This window comes from Brassica rapa, chromosome A09 (assembly GCF_000309985.2).
Source record: "Brassica rapa cultivar Chiifu-401-42 chromosome A09, CAAS_Brap_v3.01, whole genome shotgun sequence".
Classification (NCBI taxonomy): domain Eukaryota; kingdom Viridiplantae; phylum Streptophyta; class Magnoliopsida; order Brassicales; family Brassicaceae; genus Brassica; species Brassica rapa.
This window is the reverse complement of record NC_024803.2, coordinates 42,173,697-42,194,396: the sequence shown is the minus strand read 5'-3', so window position 1 is coordinate 42,194,396 and position 20,700 is coordinate 42,173,697. Positions and strand designations below refer to the sequence as shown.

Sequence of the window (20,700 nt, the reverse complement as noted above, 5' to 3'; positions counted from 1 at the left end):
ATAGGACTCATCAATCAAATTATTTGTTTCCGGTTTTAATGAAACAGACAGGTTCAATAGTGCTTAATATCTTTTTCTATTTAAATTTTCAAAAGTAAAAAATTTTAGGATGAACAATCTTCCGTAAAAAAAAGTTATATGAGCCACACTGTGGAAGCTAACAAGATTGAATTGCCAAAAACATAAGACTAATAATATATAGTCTCTCTCACCAATGCAAAAAAAAAATAAAAATTGGAAGAAGTTGGGATGCAATGGCAAAAGAGTGCATCATGAGGATCTTAGTTCTAGAGAGACGTTTTGTTTTTGTATTTTCGTTTTTGCTACATTGGAGAGAAGTTTCAGTTTCTTCTTCTTTGAATAGATGCAAAATGTAACATCATTCCTTGTTTTTCCTTCTTTATATATGAATATTGTTTGTTGAAGCTTGTTACTGGATTCTTGATGGTTTTTTTTTTTTAAGTCTAACGAAATTTGCATTACTAAAAGGAAATAAGGGTTTAGCCTATAGACTGGCCCATTACATGGTTTAGGTTTCTGAAAATATATTTGGCTAAAGCATCAGCCTGCCTATTCTCAGTCCTTGGAAGATAGAAAAAGTCTAGATCGACAAACAGAGAAAAGAGAGTTTTGATATCATTCAGGATTCTTGATGGTTACATTGTTACAATTTGTTTATTATTTGATTCATATAAATCTGAATAATAACATGTACCAAACACAAAATATTAAATACAAGAAGCTGTTCATGATTCCCACTTGCTCTTCAACTTATCAGCATGCTTAAACTCAAATGTCAAGACCAGACTTTCATCCATCCTCCTCAATACAAAACTCTCCACCAACACATAACATTTATAGCTCTTCCAACTCGAACCACCTCCATCGAATCTGTCTGTTCTTTCAACCACGGCTTTGCTCTTCCACCCGAACCTCTCCTCTTCCCATTTCATCCTCGCAGTGACAACAGACCTCAAACCAACACTCTTGTTAGCGACCCCAAACCAAACAACCCCATTTTCATCCACCCTTATTGTCTCTTTTCCGATAAGTTGCCCCTCAAGCTTCACAACTTCTGGATCCACTTCCATATTGAGTACAACCTCGCGGTTTTCTTTGTCAGCGTTTTCACAAGAGTAAACCTCCTCCCATTTTTGGTAAAGAGTCATTCTGTAATAAGTTGAGCTCTTAAGCTGATCCTTTGCGTCTCCATCCTTCACGAATATGAAAGGTACGTACCAGTTCCCCACCGCAACGCTTATGTTCAGATCACTAGGAAGCTCGGAACGAAGCTTAGCGTTAATCCCTTTTGCATCATCTCTCAGACCATAGTCTTCGGATGTCGAGTACTCAACTGTCCAACCTTTTCTCTTAAGGAACTCTGGTGGTACACCGTCGGGAGCAACGGATGTTGCAAAGTAGTATCGAGACAAAGATTTTCGTTGATGGATCTCGAATTGCTGGTAAATGTCATAAGGATCTGCTTGTTGTGGTTTAGCTTCGGGAACACGGGTGAAGCAAAAGCAGCAAGGGACTCTGTCTTCCTCTTTCGCATTAGCCGAAGCTTCTCTGTACCAAAAAGTTGTGAATAATTTTATATTGTATTTGTAAGGTATAAGCTCAAAACATTAGACATATCCATCTAAGTTTCTGTTCACACTTGAGATTTTCAATGGCCTAGTAACGGTTAGAAGACATACCCTGAGTGTTTCCCGCTTCTTTTAATGGCGTAGTAACGGTTAGAAGACAACGGCTGGTCAAGAACCGGAATGAAAACGACAGGATCCTGATAAACGATGGTCGTGTTATTAGCTGCGATGATGTAGTTCACAGTCAGCTTTGCGTTCTGTGGGAACGGTAAGCCTTTGAGTTCAGACCCGTAGCAAGATCCGAAGCAACAAGTTGGCTTTGACTCTTCATCTTGAATTATAAGTACACCGGAGTTCGGACCTTCCGGCAATGGTTGCTTTATCTCCGATCTGTTTCTTTGATATTCCGACAAACGCCTTGTAACATACATGTTTGGTTTTAGCTGGTGAATGATTAGCTATTTTTTTTGTGATTCGTATAACTTGTGATTGGATCTATTTATATAGAGTATGTTAAGAATGAATATAAATAAGAGAAATTGCACCCCATACACTAGACTTTTACCCTAATTAACTAAATACCTTAAATCCCACAATGTTATACCTTTCTCCATAAACACAAACTAGTCACATCATAGGTATTTTTATTTTTTAAGGGTTTTAAACCAATTCACCCTATAAATAATTAATAACAACGTTTTACGCGGTACTGTCTAAAGACTTTTCCAAGAGGTGATAAATGAAAACGACTTTTCCAAGCAAGATCTTGAACTTAGAAGGAAACGGAAGTCTTTTTCTGGCTGTTTTGAATGGTTACGTAACATCGTTTTTGAATTTGTGTATGTATCAAAATTTGTCGAACTTTGAATTCAACAGGAAATGACCTATGCGATCCAATCTATTCACGTGGCCAATCTTCAATGAGTTGGTGTGGAGATTGTAAGAAGAGAGCTTGTGTGATGGTAACGGCTTTTGATGCAGATTGTAAATAGACTTCTTGATATTAATTAAAAAAAATGAATGACAAACTCAATTACGATTTCTCTTCCAACTTATAAACACGTCGAAGCTCGTATGTCTAAGATTTTTAAATGGCTGAATCTTAGCACGTTACCAGCAAGTTCAAGAAAGATTTAATGTTTTTACATGAGTTTAAGTTGGATATAAAAATAGAGGGTTTACAAAAGTTGTTGAAATGATGATTACAAAAGCTGTAGCTTCAAAAATATTAAAATTTGATAAAATAAGGAAGTAGGAAGAAGAAAAATTCAAACAAAGGAAACTCCAAACTGTATCAGCTTAGAGCATCTCCAATGTATTACCCCATTTTTTACTTCAAAATGGTGCAACACCAAAATGAAGTAACCCTAGCCATTACTCCATTTTGAAGTTGAAAATGGAGTGGGGTTGGAGAAGATTTTACTCCATAATGAAGTTTGGAGTTGAAAATGGAGTAGGGTTGAAGATGCCCTTATTGCAAATGAAACTAAATAAAAACATTACCAACACACAAGAAAGTTCTCAAGATTTCCACTTGGAATTCAACTTATTAGCATGTCTAAGCTCATATGTATAGCTATTCCATATGTCTAAACTAAATAAAAACATTACCAACTACACTCTCACCCCTTCTCTTCAACACAAAGCTCTCCCACCAACACATACAATCTATAGCTATTCCAGTTCGAATCGCCACCACTGATACTGCTAGTTCTCTCAATCTTTGTTAGTTGAGGATGATTCTATTATAATATTTCCTCATTCCCCTTGATTGATATAATATTAACTTCTCGGTATTGCACAATATATTATTTCCTAATGCTCTGCTTCCACTCATGTATATATGTGTATGTCCAGTCTATCAATAATATTATCTTCCATATTCAATATGGTATCAGAGCTAGCTCTGACTCTTTCACCTGATTTTTTTTCCTACGCCTCCATCTTCTTCTCATCACAAAACACACCATCTCTCCATGCCTTCACAGACGCTGACTGGACAGAGAACATAGATGTCTACACTTCAACTGGCATCTACATTATCTACTTCGGGAAACATCCTATAGCATGGCCCTCCAAAAAAGAAACCGGCATAGCTCGATCATCCACCTAAAAGCAGAATACCGATCAATTGACACAACGGTTTTGTGTCACATCATATGTTTTTATAATCAGCGAGTTGTTAGTATTTTATTCATTTGAAATTCAACGGAAACAACATTGTGGTTAAGCTGAATATTAGGATCGCTACATTACATATTTTTACTATATCGATCAGCTTTTGGACCGATTTTAATCACTTTGCTCAAAAACCTTGGTTTTGCTTTTATCCAATTTTAAGTTCCAAAATATCAATTACATTAAGTTGATTAAAGATTACCAAACCCAGCATAGAAAATTAAGCAACCAATTTAGATTCATAAAAGTTGAGATTACATGAAACATGACCTTAGGTTTATATTATTACATAAACATGCATGAAACTTCTTCACCAAGGTATTAAATCAACAGTTGCACACATGACACAATGAAAACATAAATCGATTGAACTTAATCCCACTTGCTCTTTAACTTATCAACATGTCTAAACTCAAATGTCAACACCAAACTCCCATCCATTCTCTTCAATTCAAAGCTCTCTACCAATACATAACATTTATAGCTCTGCCAAAGCATTGCATCACCTTCAAATCTCTCTGATCTCTTAATGCTAGACTTTATGTCATCGGTTTCCTTCGACCATCCAAATCTCTCCTCTTCCCATTTCATCCTCTCCACGACCATTGTTCTTAAACCTATCTTCTTGCCTGCAATCTCGAACCACACAACCCCATTTTCATCCACACCTCTGATTTCTTTTCCAATCACTTGCCCTTCAAGCTTCACCAATTCTGATTCTATTTCAACATCAACTACAACTTCTCCGTTTTCTTTCTTGTAATCAAGGTTTCCACATGAGTAAACCTCTTCCCAACTTTGTCTAAGCGTCATGCTGTAATAGGTTGATTTCTTTATCTGAGCCTTTGCGTCTCTTTCTTTCACAAATATGAAAGGAACATACCATTTCCCTACCACAACGCTTGTATTAAAATCACCAGGAAGCTTGGAACGAAGCATAGTGTTGATTCCCTTTGCATCATCTATTAGACCAAAGTCTTGGGAAGTTGAGTACCCAGCCCTCCAGTTTTTTCTTTTAAGGAACCAGGGTGGCACCCCGTCAGGAGCAACGGATGTTGCAGAGTAATAATAAGACTTTCGTTGATGGATCTCGAATTGTTGGTATATGTCATAAGGATCTGCTTGTCGTGGCTTAGCTTCAGGTACATAGTTGAAACAAAAGCAGCATGGGACTCTGTCTTCCTCTTTGGCACTTGCCGATGCTTCTCTGCAAACATTATATTAACAAAATATTTTGAGGTTTTTGCTCATACCTTGTGTGCAAGTTAGGTCATTTAAGGAAATTATTCATCATCACTATTCCCACCTTTTTATATGAATAAAATTTTCATATTTTTACAAGAAAACATATTAAATTTTTATCAAGAGTATAGTATTTTGTGATTATCAATTTTTGATAACACTAAATCAAATAATAATTCAATATTTATTTAATTTTTGAAAATTTATAATTTTCTGTGTAATATTAATAAAATTTAATAATAACAGAAAAATTATCTTGATCTTTTGGGAAACATTCATAATGTAAAACAAACGTTGTTTGTAATTTTTAAGCTCCGGTACAAAAAATCCGATTAAGCGGAAAAAGGTTTCGTATCTTGATCCCTTGTGGAACAAAAAGAAAGAAAACAGCATAAAGAATACCAAACTTCTATGCAGATTTGCGATAGAGTAAGCTTGTTTTTTTTAGTAATTTCTAGTCATGTCGACCATGTATGTATTTTTTTTTGTAACAAATCGACCATGGATTTGTTCTTGAAAACAACATGTAAAAGGAAAGAAAGTTGTAAGATTATGTTACCCTGAATGCTTCCCACGTCTTATAATAACGTAATAACAGTTTGAAGATAAGGGCTGATCGAGAACCGGGATGAACAAGACCGGGTCATGATATGAGTCATCTCCGTCACTATAGCTCACGGTCAGCTTTGCGTTTTGTGGGAACGGCAAGCCTTTTAGATCTTGACCATAGCACAACCCAAAGCAAGAGAGGGGTCTTGACTCTTCGTCTTGAATCACAAGTACTCCAGAGTTTGGACCTTCTGGTGGCCGCTGTTCCAACTCCAACGGGTTCCTCTGGTACTCAGAAAGACGTCTTGTAACATACATCTTCAATTCAGAATCTACCAGGTGTCAAATCCAGGAGCTGAGATCTCGCTTTTATATAATTGCACCATGGATTGAGAGGTAAGCCAGTTGTACAAGCTTTCGTATAAAGACTTTTCAAAGGTTTTGACTTTATGGTTTATTTATACAGAGGTTTTACAAATATGTATGAGAGCTTCAAGTTACATACATTGTAGCCTGTTTATTTAATGAATAATGTAAAAACATGTTTGACCGATGCACATTCTTTGCAGGTTATCGTCCGGTATGTTAGGGACAAGCGTGTAGTTGATGTTGGTACTATTAAAATGTGAAAACATAAACTATGCTTTTAGTTAATTCATTTGTATTACGAAAAGTCAAATGTCAATAATCTCATATAATTATATCTTAATACTTATTTATAGGATAACAGTGAAAAATGTTTCTAGAATAATTTTTCGTATTTTTCCCATGCATAAATCCAAAGCAAAAACATTATACAAAGTTCTCTACATAAATTCACCTATACTGATCGAACAAAGACAAGAATGACTAAGAAGAAGACGTCCGTATTGAACATTCGTCGTACTGATCCAACGGTACACGCAAAACAAAAAAAATATATTACCTTTAGGGTTCTTTTCAAGCTTCTTTGTGCGTGATCATGTCTTTCTAACATGTTCACTTTAGTAATTTTCATTCTAAAATAGAATAATTTTATAATATAGTTAAGTTTTATTCCATTGATATTATATTTTAGAATCGAAATAGAATGATGAATAAACAAAAAATAAATTATTCTACAAATAGAATACATATATTTTATTGTATTATAAAGTAAAAAATAGACTTGAATTGGAACTCTTTTATTTTAAACTCTATTTTAAAATGAAAAATAGAGTGCAATTAGAAATGTTCTTACCATGCGTTACCATCTAATTACAAGGAAGATTTCATTTAGTTTTATGAGTTTAAGAAAATAAGAAATTTTAGAAATAGTTGGAGCATCTAGGAAAAAGAATGACCAATTAATACAATATGTTAAATAACGGATAGTAAGATAATCATGTATTCTTTTCAATTTAACAGAGTTCACATCAATTCAATGCAGGCCAAGATAAAGCATACGCTGAAAATGAAGAAGCTCAATTCAGTATTGGATAGTCCTCAATTTATCAGCATGGCTAAACTCATATGTCAACACCAAACTCCCATCCATTCTCTTCAGCTCAAAGCTCTCTACCAATACATAACATTTATAACTCTTCCAATGTGATGAACCACATTCAAATCGATCCAATTTCTTAACCGTCAATAGGTTTCCATCTATCTTCTTCCATCCAAAGTTCTCCTCTACGCTTTCCATCCTCTCAACAATCATAGACCTTAAACCTATCTTCTTGTTTTTTCCTTCATGATCAAAAACTTGGAACCAAACAATCCCTTTAGCATCCAAATATGTTGTTCCTATATTAATCTTTTGTCCCTCTACTTTAATCACTTGAGCTTCAAGATTCACATCAACGACAACCTGAATACAATCTTCATTGCGAACATTCTCATAGAAGAAAACCTCTTCCCATCTTTGCTGAAGGGTCATGTTGTAATACATTGATATCTTCACTTGATCTATTATGTCTCCTTCCTTCACAAACAAGAAAGGGACATACCATTTCCCTACAACAACGCTCATATCAAGACCAGGAAGCTTAGAACGAAGCTCCACATTTAGACCTTTAGCATCATCTGTGAGACCAAAGTCTCGTAGGGTTGAAGTCGAGTTTTCTATCACCCAGCTCTGCATAAGGAATGCAGGAAGTATAGCATTAGGATCAACGGGCTTTGCCTGATAGTAAGAACAGGAAGGCGCTGATGTAGTTGTGATCACAACTTGCCGGTGAATGTCATAAGGATCTGGTTGTGGCTTCTTATACATATGAACATGATTGAATTTGATGCAGAAGCAGCATGTTACTCTCTCCACCTCTTTTTCAGTGCTAGTAGATGATTCTCTGCAAATCCAAAATTTAAGCTTCTCCAAATGAGATGAGTTTTCGAAACATTAATATGTATATGTGGGCATTTGAATTGTTTGTTATGCATGCTTATATGACACAAAAGGACTTATAAAGTTCAAAAAATTAATCATTATTTTAGGGATTATAATGGGATCAATTCAACCTGATCTAAATATAAGACTATTTCCAATGCATTTTGCTATACATTACAAAAATATAGTTATCCATAATAGAAGAAATCGATAAAGTAAAAAAAAAAGATATTTTCCCTAAATACAGAAATTTTTATTTTAGAGGAAAAAATAAAAGTGACTTGGAATATATTTAGGAAAAATACAGAAATGAGTTGCTCTAAAGTCTAAGCAATCATATTTTATTACTGGTTATATGAAAATTTGACATTTTAAATAAATCATATAATGTTTATGTATAAAAACATATCATACACAATTTTTAGATAATCACTTATTATTAGTGTAAGTAGATGAAAATCTAGAAAATTGTAAACCACTCCATCTTTAATATTTCATGTCGGATAAGAAATTCAGACGTAAATAGTCATACCTCGAATAATACCCGCACCGTTCATAAGTGTAGTAACGATTAGAAGATAGAGGAAGACCAAGAACAGGTATGAACACAGCCGGATCACGACGAACGTTGTCTCTATGCGAACCGTAGTTGTGTATAACGGTCAACGCTGCGTTTTGTGGAAACGGTAATCCTCTGAAGAGAGTTTCGTTGCACAAACCAAAGCAACAAGTGGTCAACGATTCTTCGTCTTGAATCACAAGCACGCCGGAGTTTGGTCCTTCAGGTGGTGGCTTCTTGAGCTCCGACGGGGTTTTCCGGTACTCTGATAAACCCCTTGTTACATACATGTTGTCGTGTAGACGGTGTCGTGTGTTTTGTTTTACGGTTTATAAGGGAACATGTTTGATCAATGCATATTTTTATGTTGAAGTATGTTGACTTTTGAAAGCCATGAGTTGACTTTTGTTATAGTCTTTATAGGTTAGTCTTTTTAACGTAATGTTAGGAAATCAACGCGTAATTGCTATTAGTATTGTATTAAAAATGCGAGGACACACACTATGCCTAAGTTAATTCATTCGTGCCACAAAAGGTCAAAACGTCAACCAACACCTCATAGGCTTGTAAACGAAATTCAATTTAATGATAAAAAATTTTAAATATATAATTAATATTTTATATGATAGCAGTCGAGCAAAAAATACGAATAATTTTCGTTATACAAAGTAAAAAGACGTTATACAAAGTTTTCTACATAAATTCACCTATCCTGATCACACAGACGAGAATGACTAAGAAGAAATACATCACCGATCCGGTGAGGAGGTCCATATCGATCATTCAACGTATTGCTCCAACGATCCACACACACACAAAAAAAAAAAGCATTACCCTTAGGGTTTCTTTTCAAGCTTCTTCGTGATCCTGTGGATAACCAAAAGAGATACAAACATTAATTTCTTATGTTTTCAAAACAAGAACATGACCTGTTTGACAGGTTTTGATCAAAGACTTCACCTGAAGCAGTAGATTCCAAGAGCCGCAGTGATCTCATGGATGACCGAAGTCGCAAAGTGCAAGTATAACGACACTGTTTTACATCAATACAACATTAGTTAGGACTTAGGAGGGCCAAGATAACTAACTGATGAAGAGAGAGAGAAACAAACAGCTGAGCTAATTGTTTTAGGAGCAAACCTGTGAATATACAGTAGCCGAGAAGAACCCATAACTCGTCCACTAAAGGAACCCTGAAAGACACAAGTTTCTCAGTTTTATAAAGACAAAAAAAAAAACAATGAAGTTTCTGCAGGAATTTGTAAAGATGTTAAAAAAAAACATACCCATTATTCAATCTTGCGGTTAGAGCGTTTGCAAGTGCAAAGGGAAGATAGACTAGAGACTGCATTTTGAAAGAAAAAAAAAACATATCATAAGGTTACATTTTGCGAAACTAGGTAAGATGGAGAGATTAGAGATTTGTGGGATATTACCATGCACATGTTTGTTTTCAGTCCTTTTGGCTCATCACACAAGTGAGCAAGAATCATTCTTCCCTGAGAACAACAAAAAAAAAACATTTAAAACTTTTTTGAGTTGTAACTTTTTGGAATGATAGTTAAGTAGCACTAGAAATGAAGACTTACCACTAGAAATCCAAAGGCAAGTCCAGTTCCAAGTACAACCAAGTGAGGGTATGTTTCTATGAGATTGATTGGAGACAAGTAATCCCTGTAGCAAAATATGATCCCAATCATTTTCAACAGAGAAGAAGAGAGAAAGAGATCTTAGAAGAGCATGAAACAAGACTTACCATATCAAAACACCTCCAAGAAGAACCACGAAAGGATACAGCTGCATCAGAGAATTCAAACAGAACAATAAGCTTGCAGCTTAAAAAAAAAAGTGTTTTATAAATCAATCGTTAAGGAGATTACCATAGCTAATGCTAGCACCATGCTCCCTTTTCTTGATTGAACAACTTTATAGACATTTGACACACTGCAAAAAATGCAACCGCATATGAACCACCTCATCAACTAGGAAACTTAACTCAATACTAAAGAATACTATTTTCTAATTTCATCAGTACTTTCATTTTTGAGAAAGAAACACTGAATCGTCTGAAGAAAAATAAAACATATCTTGTTCAAGTTAGGAAGACTCACTTGATTGCGACGGTTGGTATAACAGCAAAAGCGATCATCATGTATAGTACTGCTCTTGAAGTTTGAATCGCTAAAACAGAAAACTAAAGGTTTAATCAAGAGCAACGGTAAAAGAAAATTGGATGAATAAAAATGTGAGATAGTTTTACCATTCACAAACGGCACCCAACTAAACAATGGTATGGACTCCCCTAACTGCTGAGCCCACCATTCAGCACCTTTAGACAGAAAAATAAAAAGATCAACAGTGGAAGTAAAGACCAAACCCAAGTATAGAAAGACACTGGTCTCAAAATGAAATGCTTAAAGATTGGCCAGACAGGAAAGAAGCATACCGACAAGGGCGGTGAAGAAGTGGCTGACGTATATAAGTGCAAGGCCCTCTGTAGGTCCATTGATTACCGGAAGAATAAGTGTGTTGGTGAAATAGCTAGAGGAGGGTGAATAAAAGCATTAGAAAGTCTATAACAATGTTAAGAGACATAAGCATAGAGTTGGAAGGAGGACTTACTGTTCCCATGTAGCTCCATAGAAGGGAATAGCTGAAATAACCCAGAACCAGAAAGTATCTCTTCCACACATTGCAGTGCTTCCAAACGCCATGGCTTCAAACTGTTTTCATTTTAAAAAACCTTCAGCATAGACTCCACGAATGTAAAGTGAATAAAAAAAGAGAAAGGATTTGTTAATGCATACTGCACAAGCAAGTGCATCACAACCTGCAAAAATTGGAACACATGTCAGAAAAATCTAGAAAAAAACTGAGGACAGATAATCAAAAGGGGGAAAAGATAAAGCACCATGATCAAAAAGCTCTCCTAGGGGGCTAGAGGAGTTCGTTCTTCTTGCTTGCTTCCCATCAACCGCATCAAATGTCTAAAAAAAGGTCAAAGAGTTTCAGGAAAAGAAAGGAGTTAAAACACATTCACAAGAAAGAGAGAGAGAGACGCAGACCTGATACAAGAAGAGAAGCAAACCATGTGCGAAGTGAACCCATCGTGGAGGAGGAGAATCCAACTGAGGTGAATATATCTGAGACAGGTAAAGAAAAAGTGTCTTCTAAATCAAATCCATATGAAGAAAGCAGACATAAAGACAACAAGCAAATGCTTCATAGAGACTACAGAAGAAGAGATTAATGACTCACGTATCCTAGCAGGGAAGATGTGACTAGAAACATGAACCCCATAAGCGTTATCTGCAAAGCAATAAAAGCAAAAAAGCCATAAGTAATAACGACACAACATAAAGCAAAATCGAGAGACAGGAAACACTTATATATACCATGTTCGGTCTGCGTATGGTCCAAAAGGCAGTAACAGAGATAAAAACCACATGAAAAGATAAAACAAAAGTCAAGACTTCACATTTAGCATCTCATCAAGTAAAGCTAAAAAAAAAACAAAAGAGAGAGAGAGAGACTTACGGCATCCATAGAGGGAAGACTTTGACAAAACGAGTCCAAAAAGGGTTGAGAAGGTATTTGGCAAGATAAGAGTGATCCTCTCCACTGTATTTGTACCTATGAAGAGCTGCTGCACCATGTGCTCCTATATAACCCATTACTCTCTAACCCCTTGCTGATTCAGAAATAAACAAAAAGACGTTAAAGCAGGGATCTTAACGGTCTCACTAGCACTAATCAGACTCCCTAACGCTAAATCAAGAAAATGGGCATGACCCTTTCTACAAAAAGAACAAAACTTTGTCTCAAGCTGTGACAGGAACCTTCGAGATTTGGATGCAATCTAAACTTGGATCCTTTGCTATTGGTCAAGAGAAGAGTACTTACGATGGTTCAGGTGGTTTGTGTCGGCGAAAGTAAAGGAAGAGCCTTTCGAGTGTCCGTGTCCGAAAAAGAGACAAGAGTCTCTAGTTCTCTCTCTCTTTTGCCCAAAAGAACGGCGAAGCGGGACGAGAGGACCTGAAGCAAACGGAGGGCTTTGCTTTCCCCCACACGTGTGAAAGATATTTCTTTTTGTTGTAATTAATGTATATATACTTCTGTTATATACAAATATCATTTTTATACAACTTGGTTTCTATGGTGTTAATGAGTTGCAAGTTAGTACCTTAACAAGAATCAATCAAAAGGACTTGTTGCTGTGGAATCATATTCTTCTTTTTATTTTATTTCTCCTTTTGCTTTTCTTACCTTTTAATATTGAGGAATATGCCAGCTCCATTTTTCATTCTTAGACAAAGCCAAAGTTGCTTACTTTTACAATGTCCACAAAATGTTAGTTTAATTAGTCAATAATAGATTTTATCAACGAATTTAAAAAAAAATTGTGAAGAATATTTCAAAATTGAATAATTCGAGTTTGGATGTGTAGTTTTGAAGCAAAATAAACGTGAAAGAAGAAATATCAACCATGTTTAAATTAAAATTCAACCACCAAAATATTGGTAAGAACATGAATATACTTTACAGATTTATCAATGATGTTACTGATAGTGAAGTGATACAATGAATACAATACAATACAATACATTATTACAATACAATCAAAGCAGATACTGAAGCTGTTCAATGTACAATTCAATAAATCGCCAAATTAGAAATGGTTAATCCATTATGTCCATGAGCTGGTCCAGTGTTGGAGTTTGAAGACTCGGTCTCCACTCTTAACATCCATCAGTGATCAGAACCATTAAGAGAATATGCCAAAGTTTATACATTTCATAAGCTCCTCCTATACGTTTGTTATCAATCAATCCTCATGCTCATCTTCACCTTCAGAATCTAGAAAACAAACAAAAAACAACCTTGAAGATCACTTCTTGATTTGACAAAAAAAACAGATTTTTAAATATTATAAACTAAGCTTACCGGATCTAACATCTTCACTAAGCTTGCCTCTGTCTTGTATTTGTTTCACAAGCATCCGATACATCAACACCCACCAATATATATGAAGAACAAGTAGGCAATAGAGAAGAGTGTTGAACATGTAGTAGTATATTGGTCCTTCCACCGGGTGCTTGTCCTTGTCTAGTTCCAAAACTACTTCATAGCTGCAACGAAACATGTATTACATACATAAGGAGAAAAACATTCGAGAGAACTATAAAAGGAGATCAATTATATACACCTTGTGCTCCATAGGATCCAAAAGGGATAGTAAATGAGGCGGAGAATGATCCAAGACATAACAAAAAGAATGAATGAAAAGCTTGCGATCCCTTCAGCTCCACTATATTTAGACATTTTCCCAACTTCAAGAAACACATCACTTGCGTCGTGAAGTGCCAGAACAACCGAACCAACACGAGAGAAGCTATAAAAAGAAGAAGAAGAAGATCAAAACAATGTGGAGCAAAAGGACGCCACTGTAGAGTAGGAGTGTGATGATGGGAAGCATATACCTACATACGTATGAGAGGACTATAAGAATAAGAGTAGCGATGTGATGACCCATTGAAACTCCAAAATCAGAACGTCTTGTTTCCCAGAAGATAAGAGCAAAGATTGAGTATGTGTAGAATCCAGCCACAAACATATACAGAAGCTTCAACTTTAACCTGCATGAGAATGATATATATAACTTTAACATGTGAATATATAAGCAAAGGCCCTGAGAAGAAACAAACTTACTTGGTTTGTTGATCAGGCCAGGACTGGTCTCCAGGGCCAACCCAAAAGTATTTAGTGTTCATAAACCAAGGCTCATTGTAAGTCACAGAGAGAGCAAGAATCTCAGCTGATAGATAGTAAACACACTTCCAGGCTGATTCTTTGAATTTTCTGATCTTCTTCTTTCTCTCCGTTGCATCATCTCCAATATTCTGTCTCTGTTTCCCATATATCAAATGTTTTGCCAATTTCTATAAACACCAAACATCAAGTTCAAGTTAAAAAAAGGAAGTGAGCCAAACAAAAAAAGGAACTTTCTCCAATACCCTACTTGAAAGTAACGGAAGCCACACATGATTGATGCTTAACTAGAGAGGAAGTCGAGCTAAACAACTCGTTACCTTAAATGTTTAATTTGAAAAGAATGCACAACAATGTCACAAGTACATTCATTCTCACATACACTAACATTTAACATTCCTAAGTGATTGGAACAAAAAGGTTTAAATCATTCTTCACATGAAAACTATCAAAAAGTGATACACTTTCAGCTACAACCATTCATCTTAGTGAAGCTTCTTCCCAATACTTTTAGCTCAATAAACAATTGTAACGTCTTTACATCATAAGAATCAAAAAGAGATACACTTTCAGCTACAATCATTCATCTTAGTGAAGCTTCTTCCCAATACTTTTAGCTCAATAAAACAAATGTAACGTCTTTACATCATAACCATCAAAAAGAGAGACACTTTCAGCTACAAATCAATCCTAATGAAGCTTCTTAATACTTTTAGCTTAAGCAACACTTAGATAAGGCATTGATGAAAACAATACAATCAATCTATAAAGGTAACGGCTTTAGAAGAGAGTGAGTGCATCACAAAAAAAGCTCAGAGCTTTCGATCTATAAGAAAAGTACCTACCTCGAACACGAATCTATCGAGGAGGAACCGAACCGAAGGGAAGAAGACAGCGAAGAGAGGAAGAACACGAAAGTCCCGGTAAACCGGAGGTGATTCCAGCTCCCAGTTGATCGATTTCACAGATTCTAACAAACCCATCAAAACTTCTCCGTGGAGAGACAAAGGGACCGGACCTCCTTTTATTGGATCAAGTGAGGGTTTAAATGCAAGTTGAAGTGTACTGCTCCAATTACAATCTCCCAATTTGGTTGATTCTCTATAAGAAGAATGTATGCTTCCCTTTATTATATTTTCAAAGCTGGAATCGTTTTTGGTCTTCCTCGAACCTTCTGAGTTCTGAGTAGCTTAGAGTCTTCTCTACTCTTCAAGCTGGCAAATGCGACAACTTGTTATTGTTTAGTTGACTTCTCTTTGGTCTTTGACTTTGATATATATAATTGGACAAGTTACTGTCTTTTTTTATAAAAATAAAAACGACTGGTTTATTAGTTTGTTCTGTATATTGTCATAAAGGAAGTTGTAGATTATAATTTGTAATAAAATTATGGTAGAAATTTTGGAACGAATTTTATTTATATATAATGGAAAGTTTTGGGAAAATAATGATTCGTTGATTATTGACGTCAAATAATGATTTCTAGTTTGTGAGATATATGTTAATGTTATGTGCAAATATAATTGTATAATTATTGCATCGTATGATTGGTATTGAAAGTAATAAATTCGTTTTAAGTTTCAAAAAAAAAAATTTTACCAAAAAAATGATTAGAATATTTGAATCTCAATTGATTCGTCTCATTATTGTGTTTCACACTCGTTAAAGCTTTGTCCACACATGCACGTTCGTCGGTGATTATACTACTGAAGCCTTATCTTCTCAATTTTCTATGGGTTTAAAGTAGGAGTAATATACTTATACTACTCCTAGATATGTCCATGATGTTTCGGTATATTCAAAGTCACATTGAAACAAGAAGAGGTGATGTTTCCAAGGAGAAATGAAAGCGTTGACCCCAAGTTGCCAAAATTTGACTTCACGTTCTCTGTCTTTCTGCTTCATCGATCTTTAATATTTCTTCATATAACGCCCATCTTTCTATACAGCATTTATGATTCTATACAACCGCATCTTTATTATTTAATTAATATAATAAAGTCAAATATCTCCGTATACTTTATTAATTTAGGCGTTATATAGTACAGTATATAAAAGAGTTCTTTATTGGACTCTTCATATCTTAAAGAGAAGAAGAGGAAGAAAAGAAATGATGAAGATGAAAACTAGAATGTTGATCATCTTCTTCACTCTAGTTTTGCTTCTAAGCATGGCTTCGAGTGTTATTTCAAGAGAAGATGGATTTGCTCCTCTTAAACCATCTCCCTCCTCCAGGACCTCCACGCATGTAAGTTCATCAATAGTATTATCCTGCTTCTTTTATCTTTCTCTAATGTGGTGTTATATGCATGGATTAGAATATGGTAACTGAGATCGTCAACCATCATAGTATTCCTTTTTTCACTCCAGTACACAATTCTTTTTTTTTTTGAAACTTCGAGTACACAATTCTTTTAGACGAAAGATTTTTATTTTCGCTATATATTCAGAAATTAGAGATTCTACGGTTTATCAGAAAAATCCTATCAAAAGATTTTGTATTTTCTTGCTTCGATATCAGCATAATACATAAATTTCTATATGTGAAAATATATATATGGTGGTATTGATTTTTTTTTTACAGTGCAGCTGTTTTGTTTTATGTACTTAGCTCATCTATAATCTAAAAAAACACTTCTCAATCTTCTTGGTGGATTTAGAACATATCTTGTTCCAAACCAAGTGCGTAGCCCCCTTTCCAAGTATGCTTGGCCCTTGGTTTTTACTGCAAACAACTGAATCTGTATAGTTTTATCCACAAGCTTACGTAGAGTAGTAGCATCTTTTGGCTGTTCTTCATGTCTTTCGGAGTTGCGCTCTCTCCATATACTATGCACTGCCGCTTGGTGGTATTTGCATGTCACATGAATATCAAAATGATAGAATAAGAAAATTATTTGAGCCGAACAAAATTTATGTTGAATAAAAAATGAATAGTATTGAGTGATTCAGCTCACTAGTTTTACTTCTTTCTGCTTCTTTTTGGTCGTTATAGGAGAGTAGAAAAGGCAATGGAGATGGAGTAGAGTGCAAGAGTTCAGACAGTGAAGAAGAATGCCTTGTTAAGAAAACCGTAGCTGCTCACACCGATTACATCTATACACAAGACATGAACATATCTCCTTGAAACAAGAACATTTGCTCTTTGTTTTTCATTTAGTACAAGCTATAAGCATAAGCAAAGTGTCCTTGACCATGTGCTATCATGTTCTTTTATTTAATTCTAATCGTCGTTTGCTTTCTTTCAATGTCAACGTATATTTATCCATCGACGCTATTTAACTTGCTGGTGTGAGAGACAACAATCAAGTTTAATTGGGCTGTTTGAAAATAATTGGGTTTATATGATTTCGTGTCAGGCCCATAAACAGGCTTATATTTAATATTTTTATGGAAAAAACATGCAAAAGTTTTTTTTGACATAAATAGTTAAATACATACAAAAGGTTAAAAGGACGAGAAAATGTAAATGATTATGGTATGGTGTTATTGGTACGTTGCGCATGTAGACGAGTGCTGATTTAAATATTGATAAATTATTCAGAGACTATGTCACACTATGTATGTTGTTAATAATGAACTAATTTCAATATTTCGATAAAACAAACTTATTCATCTTTTTACCAAAAACAACATTCATTTAAAAAGAATATCTTGATTGTGTTTGGGAAGATAACATTATTTATAAATTCTATTATATTTTCTTGTTATATTTGTTATTATTCTTGTAGAAATTAGTCTCCAATTTTTATATACTTTTTTTTGGCAGAGGCACTATGCCACTATCACCAGGAGCCTCCACCTCCCTTTGTTCTATTCCATTCAACAACCATATCCACCATTTTTAAGCAGTCTTATTCTCAACAGTTGACAAAAGATCTTATATAAACACACACACAGAAAGCACATGCAGTCAAAGATGAATCCATTTATAGAAGAAAATACAGCTTAAAATGTTATAAGCATGCTTTATTTTCGTGTTATAATTAGTCACAATGTTTTTTTTTTTTTGCTAGATAATTAAACACATTGTTACTTTGTTAGGCACACATTATTTGTTGTTCTCTTAATTAATGTGATTATCTTTATTCATCGTGAATCTTTAAATGATCTTTACAAGTTATTAACTACAATGAACGATCCTCCATAAAAGTCAAAGCTTATAATTCCATCTCCAACCTATGAAAACAGAAAGCAGAAAAATCAAATTAAGTAGAGAATACAAATAAAATATTTAGTGGGGTTCAGTTCAGTATATATTCGCTAGTGTTTTATGATGTACATCTTTTCATTTGACTTTGATGTGTTTTGTTTCGGATGAATATTCATTCAGCATTTGAAGAAACAATTTATAGGTGGTTTGTCAAAGTCAAATTAATGATGTATAAATGGCCAAAATATATAAAAGTGGCTAATGATTAAATGGTTGATTAAAAAGAGTTCCACCATTGTAATCGATTTCTTCTTAAATCTCTGTTTGCCATGAATGTTTTTAATGATGCAAGTCTGTTTATGCGGCGAACTGAAATTGTTAAGATTTAATATATATCGTCATAAAACGTTTAATATATGGATAATCGAACTTATTTCAAGAGTTTATTCCAATTTGATGGTTTAAATTCCACTCAAAAAAGTTTAGCAGACTCCACTCCTAACCAACAAAATTATTGGTAACTAAGGCATACCTTCATACAATCATATAAAAACATAACTTAGAGTACGGAAATAAATAAAAGAAGTATATATTGTATTTTCTTGAAAGTTACATTTAACTAACCAAAATCTCGTGTCGACTCAAACATAGGTACGTTTATAAAATATTATAAACCATCCGGTAAAACTGTTGTCCCACAGTGGAATTAATTCATATTTATTTATTTTGGCAAAAAGACATTTATTTATATTTTATATCATAATACTATAAGAAATTTATACTTAATAATCCAAGTTGGCTAAAAGAAAAACACATTTATTTATTTTGGGAAAAAGACATTTATTTATATTTTATATATAACATATAATACTATATTATGAAATCTGCATTCTTGACACAAGCAGAACATTAATCAAGATCATTAATTAATACAACTCAAAATCCCTGCCCCTTTGGTCCGAACCCGATCTAGTGTTTGATATCGAATCTTCAAGATCTCTTAGAAAATTGTTGTCGTCTTCGTTGTTGGATTTTATCTCAGAGAGTAGTTGTCTGAGATCAGAAGTTTCCTCTTTAAGCTTAGCGTTCTCCTTCAAAGCAAGCTCATGGCTTTCGGATACGTTGTTTAGCTTATCGATAAGACAGTGGTTATCAGTACGAAGTCGTATCACTTGAGACCAAAGCTCATCGAGATGTCTCTGCTTTCTCATTCTTGACCTACGAGCAGATTCTCTGTTAGAGACCATCCTTCTTTGTTTTCTCTCATCGATGGCCATGCTTTGTTGGTGATCTTCGTCTGATGCTGAGTTGTTGCTCGTCATTAGATCCTGACCATTGGATGATGAAGAGTAGAAGTTGTTGTTGTTAATAAGACCGTTGATGTAGTAGGAGGAAGAAGTAGGAGAAGAGTGCATGTTGAAGTATTCCGACTCCATGATTGGTGTTTGGTTATTATATTTTCCCGGCGCTACATATTGGAAGTATCCGGTGAGCTCCGCAGGAACTGTGTTCATGATCTTTGCTTTGATTTTTTTTCCGGATATATATATCTTTTTTTTGCTAGTGGAAATGATAAAAATAAAATGTTTTGAGAGAGAGAGAGAAAGAGATATGTGTTATGTGTGAAGTGGTTTTGAAGTGAAGAGGAAGAGAGGGCGAAGGGTTTTATAGAGGTGGGAGGTAAAGGAATGAGTTGTGTAGAAAATGGGTTGTATGTATATTATATGTTTATAAACTCTTATGGAAATTCTATTTACAAAGATTTGTCCATTTAAAAAGAGAGTTGTAATACTTGAGCTTAAAAATATAATAACTTCGCTCTGCATATAAAATTCTGCAGATGACAATAAAGGAAGCAATTATCCTTTCTAATATTTCGGTAAGAGATATCTAACTGATAAATGGTGGTAGAAAATCATCAATTTGACAAATATATATTGCTGACAAAAAAAATACAAATATATATTGTTTTGCAATTTTTTTCTGTAGAACTACAAATTAATTGTGCTTATGCCGGTGAACTAATTAACTTCTTGAGTGGATATACGGGTTAAACGGTAGTGAAGTAAGTGATATACGGTTTAAAAACTTCGCTCTGCATATAAACTTTTGGCAGAGTTAAGAATATAATTCTACTTTCATTAGCAAAAAAATCCCAATTTTTAATTAGTTTCGAAAGATTGGTCTAGGTTTCAGATTGAAATTTCCCAAGCTGGAAAAAAGATTAAGATATTCAAATTGGTCTAGGTTTCAGCTTGAAATTCCCCAAATCCTTCCTTTATTGCATTGCATGTCATATGACATAAGCAAGCAT

General features: G+C 34.6%; 7 protein-coding genes across 9 annotated transcripts; 1 reads left to right on the top strand and 6 right to left on the bottom strand.

Annotated features, from left to right (window-relative positions):
* Positions 1-614: 614 nt before the first annotated feature.
* On the bottom strand, positions 615-2,133 carry LOC103843048. The gene is made up of 2 exons (XM_009119745.3): positions 1,701-2,133; positions 615-1,569 (listed from the first exon to the last, which is right to left on the bottom strand). The coding sequence occupies exons 1-2, from the start codon at positions 2,018-2,020 to the stop codon at positions 747-749; spliced, it is 1,143 nt and encodes a 380-aa protein (XP_009117993.1). The 5' UTR covers positions 2,021-2,133; the 3' UTR covers positions 615-746.
* Positions 2,134-3,980: 1,847 nt separating this feature from the next.
* On the bottom strand, positions 3,981-5,991 carry LOC103843047. Its single transcript, XM_009119744.3, has 2 exons — positions 5,569-5,991; positions 3,981-4,974 (listed from the first exon to the last, which is right to left on the bottom strand). Exons 1-2 carry the CDS (start codon positions 5,874-5,876, stop codon positions 4,140-4,142), a joined length of 1,143 nt encoding a protein of 380 aa, XP_009117992.1. The 5' UTR covers positions 5,877-5,991; the 3' UTR covers positions 3,981-4,139.
* A 917-nt stretch (positions 5,992-6,908) lies between these two features.
* On the bottom strand, positions 6,909-8,816 carry LOC103843046. Its single transcript, XM_009119743.2, has 2 exons — positions 8,438-8,816; positions 6,909-7,867 (listed from the first exon to the last, which is right to left on the bottom strand). The coding sequence occupies exons 1-2, from the start codon at positions 8,752-8,754 to the stop codon at positions 7,006-7,008; spliced, it is 1,179 nt and encodes a 392-aa protein (XP_009117991.1). The 5' UTR covers positions 8,755-8,816; the 3' UTR covers positions 6,909-7,005.
* A 237-nt stretch (positions 8,817-9,053) lies between these two features.
* Positions 9,054-12,596, bottom strand: AAPT3 (choline/ethanolaminephosphotransferase 1). Of its 2 annotated transcripts, none has more exons than XM_009119741.3 (19): positions 12,368-12,596; positions 12,002-12,155; positions 11,860-11,869; positions 11,723-11,773; positions 11,530-11,607; positions 11,376-11,451; positions 11,272-11,294; positions 11,087-11,187; positions 10,911-11,005; positions 10,725-10,793; positions 10,576-10,645; positions 10,345-10,408; positions 10,221-10,261; positions 10,054-10,138; positions 9,901-9,963; positions 9,751-9,809; positions 9,605-9,657; positions 9,425-9,497; positions 9,054-9,331 (listed from the first exon to the last, which is right to left on the bottom strand). In XM_009119741.3, the coding sequence occupies exons 2-19, from the start codon at positions 12,136-12,138 to the stop codon at positions 9,301-9,303; spliced, it is 1,179 nt and encodes a 392-aa protein (XP_009117989.1). In that variant the 5' UTR covers positions 12,139-12,155; positions 12,368-12,596; the 3' UTR covers positions 9,054-9,300. The 2 variants fall into 2 exon arrangements, with proteins under 2 accessions (XP_009117989.1, XP_018509587.1); XM_018654071.2 differs by having other exon boundaries at positions 12,002-12,161; positions 12,368-12,585.
* A 343-nt stretch (positions 12,597-12,939) lies between these two features.
* Positions 12,940-15,859, bottom strand: LOC103843044 (LAG1 longevity assurance homolog 3). 2 transcript variants are annotated; one of them, XM_009119740.3, is made up of 6 exons: positions 15,079-15,859; positions 14,174-14,403; positions 13,945-14,100; positions 13,671-13,811; positions 13,409-13,593; positions 12,940-13,321 (listed from the first exon to the last, which is right to left on the bottom strand). In XM_009119740.3, exons 1-6 carry the CDS (start codon positions 15,214-15,216, stop codon positions 13,290-13,292), a joined length of 882 nt encoding a protein of 293 aa, XP_009117988.1. In that variant the 5' UTR covers positions 15,217-15,859; the 3' UTR covers positions 12,940-13,289. The 2 variants fall into 2 exon arrangements, with proteins under 2 accessions (XP_009117988.1, XP_009117987.1); XM_009119739.3 differs by having other exon boundaries at positions 13,671-13,856; positions 15,079-15,775.
* A 479-nt stretch (positions 15,860-16,338) lies between these two features.
* LOC103843043 (phytosulfokines 1-like) lies at positions 16,339-17,510 on the top strand. Its single transcript, XM_009119738.3, has 2 exons — positions 16,339-16,481; positions 17,229-17,510. The coding sequence occupies exons 1-2, from the start codon at positions 16,344-16,346 to the stop codon at positions 17,358-17,360; spliced, it is 270 nt and encodes an 89-aa protein (XP_009117986.1). The 5' UTR covers positions 16,339-16,343; the 3' UTR covers positions 17,361-17,510.
* Positions 17,511-17,958: 448 nt separating this feature from the next.
* Positions 17,959-20,146, bottom strand: LOC103843040 (basic leucine zipper 43-like). Its single transcript, XM_033279041.1, has one exon. It carries the CDS (start codon positions 19,898-19,900, stop codon positions 19,313-19,315), a length of 588 nt encoding a protein of 195 aa, XP_033134932.1. The 5' UTR covers positions 19,901-20,146; the 3' UTR covers positions 17,959-19,312.
* Between the last annotated feature and the right edge of the window lie 554 nt (positions 20,147-20,700).

Bases quoted from the DNA above. Each gene is read 5' to 3' on its own strand.
- LOC103843048 (XM_009119745.3), bottom strand. From the start codon at position 2,020: ATGTATGTTACAAGGCGTTTGTCGGAATATCAAAGAAACAGATCGGAG. The intron at 1,570-1,700 runs GTATGTCTTCTA...TTTTTGGTACAG, and splicing joins AGAAGCGGGAAACACTCAGG to AGAAGCTTCGGCTAATGCGA.
- LOC103843047 (XM_009119744.3), bottom strand. From the start codon at position 5,876: ATGTATGTTACAAGACGTCTTTCTGAGTACCAGAGGAACCCGTTGGAG. The intron at 4,975-5,568 runs GTAACATAATCT...TAATGTTTGCAG, and splicing joins AGACGTGGGAAGCATTCAGG to AGAAGCATCGGCAAGTGCCA.
- LOC103843046 (XM_009119743.2), bottom strand. From the start codon at position 8,754: ATGTATGTAACAAGGGGTTTATCAGAGTACCGGAAAACCCCGTCGGAG. The intron at 7,868-8,437 runs GTATGACTATTT...TTGGATTTGCAG, and splicing joins CGGTGCGGGTATTATTCGAG to AGAATCATCTACTAGCACTG.
- AAPT3 (XM_009119741.3), bottom strand. From the start codon at position 12,138: ATGGGTTATATAGGAGCACATGGTGCAGCAGCTCTTCATAGGTACAAA. The intron at 11,295-11,375 runs GTGCTTTATCTT...CAATTTTTGCAG, and splicing joins AGGAGAGCTTTTTGATCATG to GTTGTGATGCACTTGCTTGT. The intron at 10,794-10,910 runs GTATGCTTCTTT...TTCTGTCTAAAG, and splicing joins CTTCTTCACCGCCCTTGTCG to GTGCTGAATGGTGGGCTCAG.
- LOC103843044 (XM_009119739.3), bottom strand. From the start codon at position 15,216: ATGGGTTTGTTAGAATCTGTGAAATCGATCAACTGGGAGCTGGAATCA. The intron at 13,594-13,670 runs GTGTATATAATT...GTTTCGTTGCAG, and splicing joins TGGATCCTATGGAGCACAAG to CTATGAAGTAGTTTTGGAAC. The intron at 13,322-13,408 runs GTAAGCTTAGTT...TTTGTTTTCTAG, and splicing joins TAGTGAAGATGTTAGATCCG to ATTCTGAAGGTGAAGATGAG.
- LOC103843043 (XM_009119738.3), top strand. From the start codon at position 16,344: ATGATGAAGATGAAAACTAGAATGTTGATCATCTTCTTCACTCTAGTT. The intron at 16,482-17,228 runs GTAAGTTCATCA...TGGTCGTTATAG, and splicing joins CCTCCAGGACCTCCACGCAT to GAGAGTAGAAAAGGCAATGG.
- LOC103843040 (XM_033279041.1), bottom strand. From the start codon at position 19,900: ATGAACACAGTTCCTGCGGAGCTCACCGGATACTTCCAATATGTAGCG.